Source organism: Manis javanica, chromosome 17 (assembly GCF_040802235.1).
Source record: "Manis javanica isolate MJ-LG chromosome 17, MJ_LKY, whole genome shotgun sequence".
NCBI classification, from domain to species: domain Eukaryota; kingdom Metazoa; phylum Chordata; class Mammalia; order Pholidota; family Manidae; genus Manis; species Manis javanica.
Genome location: NC_133172.1, coordinates 21572231 through 21587900, shown reverse-complemented (window position 1 = coordinate 21587900; position 15670 = coordinate 21572231). Strand labels below are relative to the sequence as shown.

Genomic DNA, 15670 nt, shown 5'->3' with positions numbered 1-15670 from the left:
TCTCTTTGCCTGGATTAAACATCTCTCATGGAAGTGTAATCATCAAATGATCTCACGCTTATGGTGTCCCCAGGTGCCCTGACAAACCTGTCCGGAACATAAGACAGATTACCCTGGGGTGCAGGAATTCAAAGAGGACCTTTCACATTCAGGCTATGCAGGGGAAATTTAAGTTTTGGCATCCGGTTCATCCATTAGTTTCTCATTGGTATGGCTCGTAAGCTAAAGGTTCATAGGGTAGGATAAAGCTCGGAGACCCGCCCTCTGGACCTTCTCCCCCGCCCAAAGAAACACAGCCAGGTGTCGGCCCGCTGTTTAAGAAAGTCCTAGTTCTCTGGTTTCGGTGGGGTACGGTCTCCAGGTTTGGTGACAAAATTGCATAGCATTTTACCATGGGGCAGGTCAAGAGCGCCGGTAAGCATTCCTGCTCGTGGTCCGAGTGTCCTGCGTGGGGATGGCGCTACCTTCTTTTCAGAAGACTGTGACAGCCCTTGTCCCGCGAGAGTGGCCGGGCTGGGAACGACGGCCCAACGCCGGGCCCCTCCCACAGGCAGGCGTCAGGGAAGGTTGAACAGCTCGTGTTCACGGAGCGCCCAGGGAGCTCCACGCCCAGGGTTCGTCCTAGGAGACGCGGACCAAGGTGCCGGCCGCAAGCCCATAAAGACTGCTGGAGGCGGTAGAGTGGGGCGCGGGAGCCCCGGCCGCGCAGAACACGAAGCCTGAAAGCCGCGCGCCGCCACCGCCCGCCATGAGCGGCTCCCTGCGGCCGGGCCCAAGCGGCTGGCGGAGGGCGGCCTCCGTGGTGCTGGCGGCGGGCTGGACGCACCCAGGCCCCGCCGCCCCGCCGCCCCCAGAGGGCTTCCGGCTGCTGCTGCTGCAGCGCTCCGGCGGCCACGGCTTCATGCCTGGGGCGCACGTCTTCCCGGGCGGCGTGCTAGACACGGCCGACCGCTCGGCCGAGTGGCTGAGCCTCTTCGCGCCGCACCACAGGCCGCCGCGCTTCAGCCTGGGCCCAGCGCCTCCCGCGCGCAACGCCTTCCCGGGGCGGCCTGACGCCGGGGACTCGCAGGGGCGACCGGACGCTGGGGACCCGCAGGTGCTGCCTGATGACATAGCCTTCCGCATCTGCGCCATCCGCGAGGCCTTCGAGGAGGCGGGCGTGCTGCTCCTGCGGCCCCGCGGGTTCTGGGGGCCCAGGGACTCGGCGCCCGCTGCGGCCGAGCTGGGCCGCGCCCTCGAGCCGCCGCCCGGCCTGGCCGACTGGCGCGCCCGCGTCCGCAGGGACGCGCGCCACTTTCTGCGCCTGTGTGCGCACCTGGACTGCACACCCAACATCTGGGCGCTGAGCGACTGGAGCGGTTGGCTCACGCCGTTCACGCGCCCCGGCGGCCGCCGCTTTGACACGACCTTCTTCCTGTGCTGCCTGCGCGAGCCGCCGCCCGTCTACCCAGACCTGGCCGAGGTGGTGGACTACCAGGTAGACCGTCCCCTTGGTGGGGCGTGAGGACCCACGGGAACTGGAGAAGGGGGCCCCGGGGCGCCGCAAAGCCCCTCCCCGAACCCCCGAAAGGCTGAGCCTAGAGAGGCTAGGTATAGCTCGTTCTCAATTTACTGTATGGTTCCGGCCTGATAAACTCAGTAAGTTGAAAGTATCTTAAATCAAAAGTGCATTTATTAGAACTGCCTTATGGAACATTGTAGCACAGTATAGCCGACCTTAGTGTTCAGAGTAGTTACATTAGCCCACAATTGGGCAAAATCATCTAACACAAAGCCAATTTTATATAGTGTTGAATATCTCACGAAATTTACTGAATCCTATACTGAAAGGGAAATGGTTATGAGCGTATCCTTGTTGACTCTCCTGATCCCATGTTTAACTGGGAGCTGCACCTGGGTGCTGCCAGCATCAGAAGAGACTTTCTTACTGCATATCTGTAGCCCAGGAAAACATCCAAATTCAAAATTTGAAGTACGTTTTTTTGTTGTTGTTGAATGCATGTCACTTTGGCACCATTGGAAAGTTGAAAAATCCTGTCAAACTATGATAAATTGGGGACTGTGTGTACTTTCCTCAGAAACATACAGCCAGTAAGTGACTGAGTGACCACGGGACCGAGATTGTCCCGGCCCTCAGCCCTGCAGCAGGGTCATGGTGAAGTGCTCTCTGTCTCCTGCCCACCCACCTTTTCATCCCAGCAAGGCTGCGGTGGAGATCCCAGTAGCTATGTGGTGCTGCTCAGGCCCCAGCCTCCCTCCTTTCTAAGCACCTTACATGCATTAACTCATTTCATCCCACAGCAGTTTAATTCTGTTTCCTCAGAGTATATACTTTGTGTGGTTCCAGTCTTTTTAAGTTTATTGAGACTTGCTTTAGGGCCACAAATATGGCTTATCTTTGTGAATGTTCCATTTACACCTAAAAACCTTATGTATTTTGTTGTGTTTGGTGGAGTGTTCTTAAAAATGTGAGGTTAAGTTCGTTGATAGGGTCTTTCAGGTCTTCCATATCTTTTACTTGTTCCATCAAATACTGAGAGAGGAATGCTGAAATCTTCAACAAATAATTATGTGTTTTATCTTTTTCTTTTTTCCCTTCTCTCAGGTTTTGCATCATGTATGTTGAGGTGCTGCACAGACTAGTAAAATTTGATGGATTGACACCTTGATTATTATGAAATATCTTTATCCCTGGTAATATTCCTTATTCTGAAATCTGATGTTTATCTTATACTAATATAGCCATTTTACCTTTCATTTGATTAGCAATAGCTTAATATATCATTTTCCATCCTTTACTTTTAACCTATCTTTATACTTAAAATGTATTTCTTGTAGGCAGCATATAGTCTTGCTTTTTTATCTAGTATAGCAGTTTCTGCCTTTTAATCGAATGTTTAGATCTTCTATATTTAATGTTATTTATCAGTAAGGTTAGATGCAAATATACCATCTAGCTGTTAGTTTTTTGCCTGTCCTGTCTATTCTTTGCACCCTTTTTCTTTTCCTATTTCTCTTGGACTGAATATTTTTAGGTCTCTATTTTCTCTCCATTGTTGACTTATTAACTATACTTCTTTGTGGTTGCTCTAGAGTTTGCAGTATACATTTTTCACTTCCTGCATCATGTTAAGCCCTTACAACGATATACTTAGATTTCTCCCCTCTTGTATTTTGCTATTACTGTCATACTTTTGACTTTACTGCTATTATAAACTTCACAATACACTTATTATTTTGTCTTAAACAATCCATTAAAGACTGTGAAAATGAGGGGGGAAAGTCTTTTATGTTTACTTGCGTATATACCACTCAGCATTCTTCATTCCTTTGTGTAGATTTAAATCTAAATCTGGTATCTTTCTGCCTAAAGAACTTTCTCTAATGCCTTGCATTTCAGATCATCTGACAATGAATCCTCTAAATTTTGTTTATCTGAAAAATACTTTATTTGCCCTTGGTTTTTTGAAAGATATTTTGGTTGGGTATAGAATTCTGGATGAACAGGTTGTTTTTCTGTTGGTACTCAAAAGATCTTCCTTATTCACTAGTTTGTATAATTCTTTCGCTGTACAAAATGTTTTGGTGTTTCTGTTTGTTTGTTTTGCTGTGTGTAGTTGCTTTAAATACTTCTTAATCATTGGTGTTTAGCAACTTGATTGTGATGTACATGGTTTTTGCTTTGCTTTATTATTTATTTTTTCAAATCTTTTTCACCTCCCCTATTTTCTGGGACTCTAGTTACATGTGTATTGGACTACTTAATAATGTCCTATAGGTTGCTGTACCATGTTCATTTTTTTTCAATCTCTTTTTCTCTTTGCTTTATTTTGAATAGATTCTGCGACTGTTTCCAAGTTTTCTTTTTTCTTATGTACTTTCTAATCTGCTGTAAATAGCATCCAGTATTTTTTTCACTATAGAAATTTTTCATCTCTAGAATTTCATTTAGTTTCTTAAAAAACATTTTCTGTTTCTCTCATGTTCACATATTTCTATATGTCTTTGACCAATGGGACATACTTGTAACCGTAGTTTTAATGTCCTTTTCTCCTAATTCTGTCAGCTGTAATTTATGGATTTCTGTTGACTAATTTTTCTTCTAGTTATGGGTCACATTTTCCTGTTTTGTCATGGGTCTTGCAGTTGCTGGTTGGATATTGTACACTGTGATTTTTTTAAATTGAGTACTAGGTTTTGCCACATTCCTTTAAAGATTTTTGCACTTTTCCTGACATGAAGTTAAGTTATTGCAAATAAACTTGATCCCTATGAAGTTTTTTTTTATTACGGTATCACTGATATACAGTCTTTTTTTTTGGTATCATTAATCTACAATTACATGAGGAACATTGTGTTTACTAGACTCCCCCCTTCACCAAGTCCCCTGCACATACCCCATTAGTCACTGTGCATCAGCATAGTGAGATGTTGTAAAATCACTGCTTGTCTTCTCTGTATTGCACAGCCCTCCCTGCCCCCCCCCACATTATACATGCTAATCGTAAGGCTCCCTTTCTTCTTCCCCACCCTTCTCCCTCCCCACCCATCCTCCCCAGTCCCTTTCTCTTTGGTAACTGTTAGTCCATTCTTGGGTTCTGTGATTCTGCTGCTGTTTTGTTCCTTCAGTTTTTCCTTTGTTCAGTAATCTTGTTTTCTTCCGGTAAATTGCAATGGATGGAATTCCTGGGTCAAATGGTATTTCTATTTTTAGTTTTTTGAGGAACCTCCATGCTGCTTTGCACAATGCTTGAACTAATTTACATTCCCACCAGCAGTGTGGGAGGGTTCCCCTTTCTCCAGATCCTTGCCAGAATTTGTTGTTCCTTGTCTTTGGATGTTGGCCATCCTAACTGGTGTGAGGTGATATCTCATTGTGGTTTTAATTTGCATTTCCCTGATGATTAGCGATGTGGAGCATCTTTTCATGTGACTGTTGGCCATCTGATTTCTTTGGAGAAGTGACTGTTCGGATTCTCTGCCCATTTTTTAATTGAGTTATTTGCTTTTTGGGTGTTGAGGCATGTGAGTTTTTATATTATTTTGGGTGTTAACCCCTTATCAGATATGTTGTTTATGAAATATTCTTCCATACCATAGGATGCTTTTTTGTTCTACTGATGGTGCCTTTTACTGTACAGAAACTTTTTAGTTTGAGGTAGTCCCATTTGTTCATTTTTCCTTTGTTTCCCTTTCCTGAGGAGATGTATTCAGGAAAAAAGTTGCTCGTGTTTATATTCAAGATATTTTTTTCTTGTTTTCTTCTAAGAGTTTTATAGTTTCCTGACTGACATTCAGGTCTTTGATCCATTTTGAGTTTACTTTTGTATATGGAGTTAGACAGTAATCCGGTTTCATTCTCTTACATGTAGCTGTCCATTTCTGCCAACACCAGTTGTTGAAGAGGCTGACATTTCCCTATTGTATATCTATCGCTCCTTTATTGCATATTAAATGACCATATATGCTTGGGTTTATATCTGGACTCCCCATTCTATTCCATTATCTGTGGGTCTGTTTTTGTGCCAGTACCAAATTGTCTCGATTACTTTGGCTTTGTAGTAGAGCTAGAAGTTAGGGAACATAATCCCTGCTGCTTTATTTTTCCTTCTCAGGATTGGTTTGGCTATTCGGGGTCTTTTGTGGTTCCATATGAATTTTAGAACTGTTTGTTCCAGTTGGTTGAAGAATGCTGTCAGTATTTTGATAGAGTTTGAATTGAATCTGTGTATTGCTTTAGGCAGGATGGCCATTTTGACAATATTAATTCTTCCTATCCATGAGCATGGCAAGTATTTCCATTTATTGGTGTCTTCTTTAATTTCTCTCATGAATGTCTTGTAGTTTTCAGGTTATAGGTCTTTCACTTCCTTGGTTAGGTTTATTCCTAGGTATTTTACTCTTTTTGATGCAATTGTAAATGGAATTGTTTTCCTGATTTCTCTTTCTGCTTGTTCATCATTAGTATGTAGGAATGCCACAGGTTTCTATATATTAATTTTGTATCCTGCAACTTTGCTGAATTCAGATATTAGTTCTAGTAGTTTTTTTGTGAGTTCTTTACGTTTTTTTTATGTACATGTCATCTGCAAAGAGTGACAGTTTAGCTTCTTCCTTACCAAAAGAAATAAAAGGATGCCTTTTATTTCTCTGTATTGTCTGATTGACGTGGCTAGGACCTCCAGTACTACATTGAATAAAAGTGAGGAGAGTGGGCATCCTTGTCTTGTTCCCCATCTTAGAGGAAAAGCTTTCAGCTTTTCGCTGTTAAGTGTGATGTTGGCAATGGGTTTGTCATATGTGGCCTTTATTATGTTGAGGTACTTGCCCTCTATACCTGTTTTGTTGAGGGTTTTTATCATGAATGGATGTTGAATTTTGTCAAATGCTTTTTCATCATCTGTGGAGATGATCATGTGATTTTTGTCCTTTTTGTTGTGATGGATGATATTAATGGATTTTCAAATATTGTTCCATCCTTGCATCCCTGGAATAAATCCCACTTAATCATGATGGATGATCTTTTTTATGTATTTTTGAATTCAGTTTGCTAATATTTTGTTGAGTATTTTTGCATCTATGTTCATCAGGGATATTGGTCTGTAATTTTCTTTTTGTGGTGTCTTTGCCTGGTTTTGGTATTAGAGTGATGCTGGCCTCATAGAATGAGTTTGGTTATTTTCCCTCCTCTTCTACTTTTGAAAAACTTTAAGGAGGATAGGTAGTAGTTCATCTCTAAATGTCGGATAAAATTCAGCGGTGAAGCCATCTGGTCCTTGGGTTTTGTTCCTAGGTAGTTTTTTGATTACCAATTCAATTTCATTGCTGGTAATTAGTCTGTTTAGATTTTCTCTTTCTTCCTGGGTCAGTCTTGGAAGGATGAGGTTTGTTTTTTAAGCAGTTTTGGGGTAGGTCAATAGTAGCCTTTATTCTAAAGCTAATTTACCTGCACTTATAACATGTGACCCTTCTCTGGTCTACTAAATGCCCCTTATATTCAACAAGGTCTCTCCATTGTAGCTGAAGGGAGTTTGGAAAATTCCTGGCCCTTTGTGAGCCCTGGGAATTTTTAATCTTAAAGCTCCCAGGTAATTATTCTTTTTTCAGGAATCAGTGTTTTCCAGTGGCACGTGGTTTCACTTTATGCATATAGAAATTAGTGTTTAGCAGAGATTCAAGGGCAAAGATTCCCTTCTCTGACACATTGCTTTCCAAATTCTAGCCTGTGTGGGCCTTCCCAACCTCTGGTCTGTCTCAAGTCAGTGAAAATCCTATAGTCTGATTAGGTTCTCCATCCTTGTGCTGTAGTCTCGGGATTGCCTTTAGGCAGAAAGTCTTGGCAATAATAGAGTTCACCTCATTTGTTTTCTTTTCTCACCAAATTATAATTAATGTACTTCTCAGTGTCTGAAAATCATGGATTCATAGATTTTGTCCATTCTTTATTATTTTATTAAGTTGGAGGAAGGTAATTTTGGCACTCCTGGCTGGAAGTGGTGGTTCCAATAAACAGTCTTAACCTTGTTTAGCCAAGTGATCCTCAACACAAGTGGATGTTTTGCCCACCCTGCCCCGGGGTACACTGGGCAATGTCTGGAGACATTTTTAGTTGTCACAGCTTGGGGACTTCTACAGGCTAGAGCCCAGGGATGCTGCTAAACATCATCAGTGCACAGGACAGACCCCCACAGGGATGGTCTGGCTTCAAGTGTCAGTAATGCTGAGGTTAAAAAACATAGTAGAAACAGTAGAGTGTAGAGCCAAGCTCCCCACTCCCAAGTTTGAAGCCCAAATTTTCTAGTTAACGGAGCTGCCTGAGTTTCCTCATCTGTAAAATGAGAGTATGCAGGGTTGTGCTAAGGAATGGAAATATTTTATGTAAAGTATTTTGAGCAGTGCTTTACTAATAACAAATAACTAGTAAATGGTATGTTCCTTTAACCTATGGTCTGTATTAACTGGAGTAGGTTGAATTACATGGGTTGATGCCTGTTGTTTAACCCTTCCTCTTGCTTGTTATCGCTGAACTCACATGGAACTGACAAGGCAGAATGCTTTGCAAATAATTTAGAGATTGGGTGGTCCTTTGAGGCCTGAGCTTTGTTTTTCAAAATGCATCCCTGGCCAACTTTAGAATGATCTGCAGTGTCTTGCTGAGCACCATATTGAAGATTTAACAGGTTTCTCAGGGGATGTTTAAGTACATACAAGTTTTTAAACCTTTGTTTGGCCTTTGGTTATCCATGGTAGAAATCAATTTCAACTCCCTGGGTTTGTATGTGGGAATCTGTTTCTCCCATTGTAAATGGATATGGAGTGTGGGCAAAGTTACAGTATTTCCAGAATCTCTCTGCTGACCTTAGTGCATCTCCATATCAATAGGTGTGTTTCCAAGGAGTGGAGAGAAGGTGATTACAAGGAAGGTGGAGATGTGAGCTTGCCTAGTGACCAGAGAGGTTTTTTTTCTTCTTCTTCCCAGCCAGGGCAGGGAGAGACACAGCCGAGCAGGAGTAGACAGACAGAGCCATGATTCTTGTAAGCAATGAACGAGTTTCTCCTACTTTATTTTTCCCTTTGACTGATTTTGGCTTCCAAGGTTTATTTTCCCCAGGCTGGGAACACATTTTCCCTCTGGAGTTACATTGAATAAACCAGTTCAAGAAAGATCTTTTGGAGTTATTCCATATTCATTGAATCAGCCCTTTTTGTCTAACTGTGTATGGAAGGAAGGCTTGGGAAGGAGGGCAGGTCACAGTAGTGAGGTCACTTAAGTTAAATAGGCAAACACTGGTCGATACCCTGCTATTACATGCCTTCAGGTGCAGACTGAGTCATGCCTCTCTTCTTGAAAGCTCCTGTTGCTCCTCTTTACCCCGATTGTAACATGTGGCACATGTAACATGCTACATTCTGGTTGCTGCAGGCCCCATAGGGTCTCAGAGAGCCTTGTCTTGTCCACCACCAAATCCTCAGCGTCTAGCCAAGGCACCCATTTATAGGAGGAAAAAATGGGCATTAAGTTCTCAATCTGCTGTCGTGCATGTACATGTCAGAGTCTTCTTTTGGGCTTGACCAGAACTACTTTGCGTTTCCAGCATCTTATGCTTTTTATACTGTACAGTTCTCCCAGGTCAACCCTTGATTGAGCTATACAGAGTTACTAGTTCTTACAATCAGTTGACAATCTCGTAAGGGGATCAACTGAGCTTTTTTCACCTAATCTTCTCGTCTCAGAGGACTCTCGCAAGGCACATTAATGAGTTAATTGTACATCTTCAATTAGATCTTAGGTACTGATCTAACAGTCTTACATCTTTCATTGTCTATGGAATGAACCTTAGAAAACCTACCTTTGTCTTCCACAGTGGTCATCTCCATCAGAGGCAACCCAAAGTTTCATATCGAAGAAAATTTGGTTGCCACCCCCACAGTTTTATGAAGTAAAAAGACTGGAAAACTTTGCCTCTATCTCTGATTTGCACAAATTTTGTTTGGATCGTGCCTCAGAAGGGGTGGAAAGATGGCTGCCAATCACATTTGTAACTGCTGATGCAATGATACAGCTTTTACCAGGTAAATCAGTGAAGCATCATATATTCTTCATTTCAGTATTCACATTTAACGGACTGGGCTACATGGCAGTATTGCCCAACACAGAGACATGAATTACAGTCTGTGTTTTATACACTATAGTGGTATTAATTAAATAAGATCAAAGTCTTTAAAATATAGTATTTATTATAACCAGAAGTTCTGTAAGTCACTTTATTTACACATTTTATATAAATGTATTTCCTAGACATTGACAAAGTTCTTTCTCATGTATTATCTTACTTTTTTATATCTTAATTTTGAATTATGAAAACTTATAAATTATCAGTTGTTTGATTCAGAATTTGTTGTCTTACTTATGGCAGTGTGTCTCAGTTCTCAGAATAGTGATGGCTGTTACTTATCCTACAGTGGGACAATGTAGTAGTTTTGATGTATAAATGATAATTTCTCCAATTTAACCTTAAAAATATTAGAGCAGCTCACATTGAAACACCAAAATATTTGGATATCAAGGCCAATATTAACATTGACTAAGAAAAAGAGAATCATTAACTAGCATAAAAGTTATGTGCAAATGTTAATGATGAAAAAATACCAGTAATAAATATTTATGTGTCCAAAGAAAATTCTTGGCCGGGGAATGGGGAGCCAAGAGGGTGTCGATATTAAAAGCATAAGAAAGTAACTGAGGTAAGTTCATAAAATTCAGGTTAACAACCATCTCACTTCCAAACACATGACATAGATAAAAATAAATACTGATTTTTATGTCACTAATGTATCAGAATGTTCCATAAAATAACACTTTGTGGAATTACAATATTATTTTTTAGGTGATGAACTGTACTTAGAAGATTCAGACTTTTTAGAAAATCTTTTGTCCACTGAAAAAAAGACTGAAGAAATCTTGAAAGAGGTCAGGACATTTCACCGAATAGTAATATACAGCCGCCATGTTTATAGTATCTACGTGACGGTTCAGTCAAAGTATAAACACGTTTATCCTAAGAACTATGTAGCAAATAAGAACCATTTGTAGAGAACTGCTTATATATAGGCTTACTTGAAGTTATCCTAATGAATAATGTGGTTGACCAGACTTGATTGGAACTTAAAGAACTTTGTGCCTGTAAAAGTTATAGTGCAGTCTTTCATATTTCAAGTGTATTACAAACTGTCTTGCTTATTTTATTCTTTAAACCTTAATAGTATCACGGAAGTATAAAGTATTATGATCTTATTACCAAAATAAGAAAAAAAAAATGTCACAAGTGTTTCCACTTCTGTATTGTTTTATTATGAAAAGTTTTAATAAGATGTTCTCCTGTCATTGTATTTTAACTGTCCAGTGTATTTGTACACGTTGAGGTGCTTAGGAGATGGATCCATGGATGCCTTAGACCCTCTGCTGGAGTTAAGGGATGTCTGCTTACATGGCTAACAGTAGACTGAGACAACCTTTCACTCACAATGGCATTATTTTCTTACTGTGTCTTTAGCTTGATGATTAAAATACAATTCTGTTTAAAACCAAATGGCATTAGTTGTTAGGTTCACCAAAATGGAAACCTCTTCCAGTTAGTTAATATATTCAAGAAATAGAAAGCCATAACAAAAACCATAATATTTTTATTCCAGAGTGCTGGTTAATGAATACATTGATGTTAGAGAGACATAGAACTATCAATCATTTAAGGTGTTTATTAGTGATGTTCATTTTCAATATTTTTAATATGGGTAGTGTTTTCACCTCTTAAGAGGAATATGTTTATTGATTAAAGATGGGAAGTAGTTAAGACACCAATTCTATTTCAGATCTTTGTATTACACATTATATAATGGATTTCATTTTTCATGAAATGTGTTAATTTTCTTACCTACAAAATAGAGATGTTGATAGAGTTTATTATTTAATCCTAATTAGAGCAATACATTTAGATCACTGAGGTTGATAAATAAAAATTTTATTTTCTATGATACAGTAATACAATGTCTTGAAACTTGCAGTTATAAACTCAGAAATAAATACTAAGTTGGTATACATTTTCATTGCCTATAATTTTGTGTTTGTGTGTGTGCTGATTTTTCTGGATGACTTCCATAAGAATCCAAACTGAGTTGACATCAGTATTTCAGGCTAACATGTCTTGTCTTCACAGTTGTTAATTAAAATAAAACAGGAGTGCCCTATAATGTGGTATACAATCAGGACTCAAATGTAAAGGGACTTCCTCTCTTCTAATTTGTGTGTTGGGGGTGGGAAGGCTCATAATTGGGAGTATGTAGTTATTTCATAGTTTATCTTCTCCTCAAACCTTTATTTTTTTTAACCTCTCTGCAACTTTTGACAGTTGCACACTCCCTAGCCACTCCTCTTGTCTTCTTTCTTTTCTTCTCCTCTAACTGAACTTTAGATGTTAGAGTCCTTCAATACTTGTTCTTAGACCCTCTTTACTCCTTGGGTGATATAAGCAACTTCCTTTAAAAAGGAAATCACTTGCCCTTCATTTCCCTAACTTACAATTTTCTCACCTAAGCAGTTTCACTCAGCACAGTCTTCCCTATATTAGAAATCTACTACACTATTTAAGTTAAAAACCTTAGTCATTCTAGATTCCTCTTTCCTTATTCCTTGTCTAGCACCTCCTGTTGATTCTATTACCCATAATTGCCCTGAATTTCTCACCTCTGCCCTCTGCATTGCTATCACCTCAAAGCCAGTTATCTCTTCCTTAGTCAACTGCACCAGTCTGAGAGCTCTCTCTCCATTTTCATTCTTCCCCACACAATGCATTCTGCCATTGAGTTGGAAAGGTGATCTTGACATTAAAATGTAAGTTATCCTATCATTGTCCTCATTAAAACCCTCCAATAGCTGTTCTTCACATTTAAAAACAAGGTCCCACCTTCTTCCTCTCTGAACTCTTCATTCACCCCTCTCCTACACACCGATTAGAAGAGTCTTCTTTCTGTTAGTGGACTATCCAAAGTTCTCTCCCATGAAACAGACATGGATCTCTGAACTATTTTTGTTACTGAGTCTCTTTTTTACTGCAGCCTTAGAAAACCAGATGAGTATGAGCATCCAATATGTGGGTTATTGGCATGTCTAAAAGAATATTCTAGAACAAATAGAAGAAAAGCATTATTTAGAGAGGAGAATACAGTTTTCTTGAGATGAAGAAAAATGTCTATTTTCAGATTAAAGGTCCTGTTGTGACCAAAGCAAAATTAACAAAAATTCTCCAAAACCTGGATGACATTTTGATTACAAAGATAAAGAATGTAGAGATTTTCAGGACTAAAAAGATAAAGATTTCCCGCAAAATTACAAAATCAGACTTCTGAGTATCACAGCATAGCAGGACATACTAGACAACACATGTTGAGGGGAAAGTAATTCTCTATCAACCAAGTGATAATTCAAGTCTATATCAATACTTCTATATCAACCATGTGTGAAAGCCACAGAGATAATTCTTTTTATGTGGACTCTGGAGATTCCACCTGTTCTGATAAAATTTGATAGAAATACTATAGATGACTGAAGATTGATCAGAATAAAAACTTCAACAATGTAAGTGCATACATGGTAGAAGTCCTGATATGAGTGTGGAAATCAATTAAATATAAGAAGTAAAGGTTAACTATAAAGTATTACAAATGTTAAAATTCAAATTTTAACCTAGTTTGTAAAAAAAATTCATAAAAATAATTTGGTTCAATGATCCCAGATTACATATGCTATCATAAACAGGAAGTAGCTATGTGAGGAATAAGAAAAAAGTTGAAGGAATCAATGGCTGCAGTTTAGTGATGATAAACCCTGTTTTAAGTGTTTCTAAATGCACATTAGCTCACAGAATTAAAACTAGAATGGTCACCTTTCAAGTCAGTCAAAAACAAAGCATAACTACTAATGCAAGAGACAGGTAACGCTGAACATGGCAATGAAACAAAAGCCAAAAGCTTAGACTAAAATCATTCTGGTAGGAATAAATATTAACCATGACAATGCACAAAAATAGGGTAAATTCAAAGATAAATATCTCAAATTAAATATTTTAAAGCAAAATTATGTAAAGGAATTACAAAGAGGACAAATTAAACCCAGAGTTAGTAAAAGGAAAGAAAGAATGATTAGAGCAGAAGTAAGTGAAATAGAGACAGGAAAACAACAGAAAGGATTAACAAAATTAAGAGTTGAATCTTTGAAAAGATAAACAAAATTGGCAAATGTTTAGCTAGACTAACCAAGAAAAAAGAGGTCACAAATCAATGAAATTATAAATGGAAGAGGAGACATTACAATGGATGCTACAAGTAGAAAAGATATTAAGTTATTATAAACAATAACACCAACAAACTGAACAGCCTAAAACAAAAGGATAAATCCATCAAACAAAAGGATAACCTATCAAAATTGAATCAGGAAGAAATGGAAAATCTGAACAGACTGATAATGAGTAAGGAGATTGAGTCAACCGGTAATCAAAAACCTCCCAACAAAGAAATCCCAGGACCAGATGGCTTCACTGGTGAATTTTAAAAATATTCAAGGAAGAATTAATGCTAATTCTCAAACTTTCAAACAAATCAAAGAGGAAGGAACACTCCCAAACCTTGATAGAAAACCCAAAGAAGATACTACAAGAAAACTACAGGGCAATATCTCTGATGAATATAGATGCAGAAGTTCTAAACAAAATACTAGCAAACCAAATTTAGCAGCACATTAAAAGGATCATATATCATGATCAAGTGGGATTCATTCCTGGGATACAAGGATGGCTCAACATCTACAAATCAATAAAAGATATATCACATTAATAGTATGAAAGATAAAAATCATAAGATCATATTAATAGATGCAGAAAAAGCATTTAACAAAATTCAACATCCATCCATGATAAACACTCTCAACAAATTAAACATAGAAGGAACATAGCTTACCATAATAAAAGCCCACAACCAACATCATACTCAATGGTGAAAGGCTGAAGCCTTTTCCTTTATGATCAGGAACAAGAAAATGTTTCCCATGTTCACCACTCCTATTCAACATAGTACTAGAAGTCCTAGCCAGAGCCATCAGGTAAGAAAAAGAAGTAAAATTCATCAGAATTGGAAAGGAAGTAGTAAAATTGTCTCAATTTGCAGATGACATGATTTAATATTTTTAAAAAATCCTAAAGACTTACCCAAAAACTGTTAGATCTCATCAATGAAATCATTAAAGTGGAAGGATACTAAATCAATGTACAAAAAAAAACCCAGTAGCATTTCTATACACTAACAACAAATTATCTGAAAAGGAAATAAAACCCTCCCATTTATAACAGCATCAGAAACAGTGAAATACTGAGGAATAAATGAATCCAAGGAGATGAAAGATCTCTACTGAAAACTATAACATTGGTGAGGGAAATTGAAGGAGATACAATTAAATGGAAAGATTATCCTGTGTTTATGGATTGAAACAAGTAATATTGTTAAAATATTGATACTACCCAAAGTCATCTGTAGCTTCAATGTCTATCAAGATTCCATGATATTTTTTTACATAAATAAATACAATCCTAAAATTCATATGAAACTACAAAAGACCTCAAATAGTCAAAGTAATCAGAAAGAACAAAGACATCACACTTCCTGACTTTAAACTATAGCACAAAGCTATCAAAACAGCATGGTACTAGCATAAAAACATACACATAGACCAACGGAATAGAACTGAGAGCTCAGGAATAAATCCATGCCTATACAGTTTTGACAAGGGAGTAAAGAAATTAGTATTAGAGAAAAGGTCTCTTCAATAAATGGTGCTGGGAAAATTGGATATTCTGATGTAAAAGAATGAAACCAGACCCCTATCTAAACCCATTAATAAAAATTAACTCAAAATGGATTGAAAACTTAAATGTAAGACCTGTAACTATAAAACTCTTAGAAGAAAACAGAGAAAAAGCTTATAATCATGGATCTTGGCAGTAACTTTGGATATGATACCTAAGGCAAAAGCAACAAAATAAAAAATAAAGTGGGACATCAAATTAAAAAGCTTTTCATACAGCAAAATAATCAACAAAATGAAAAGTCAACCTACAGAATGGGA

The 15670-nt window shown here is 38.7% G+C and overlaps 1 protein-coding gene across 1 annotated transcript; it reads left to right on the top strand.

The window, feature by feature from the left end:
* On the top strand, nt 1-11598 carry NUDT19 (nudix hydrolase 19). Its single transcript, XM_037021527.2, has 3 exons — nt 1-1477; nt 9366-9573; nt 10389-11598. Exons 1-3 carry the CDS (start codon nt 749-751, stop codon nt 10592-10594), a joined length of 1143 nt encoding a protein of 380 aa, XP_036877422.1. The 5' UTR covers nt 1-748; the 3' UTR covers nt 10595-11598.
* The last annotated feature ends 4072 nt before the right edge of the window (nt 11599-15670 follow it).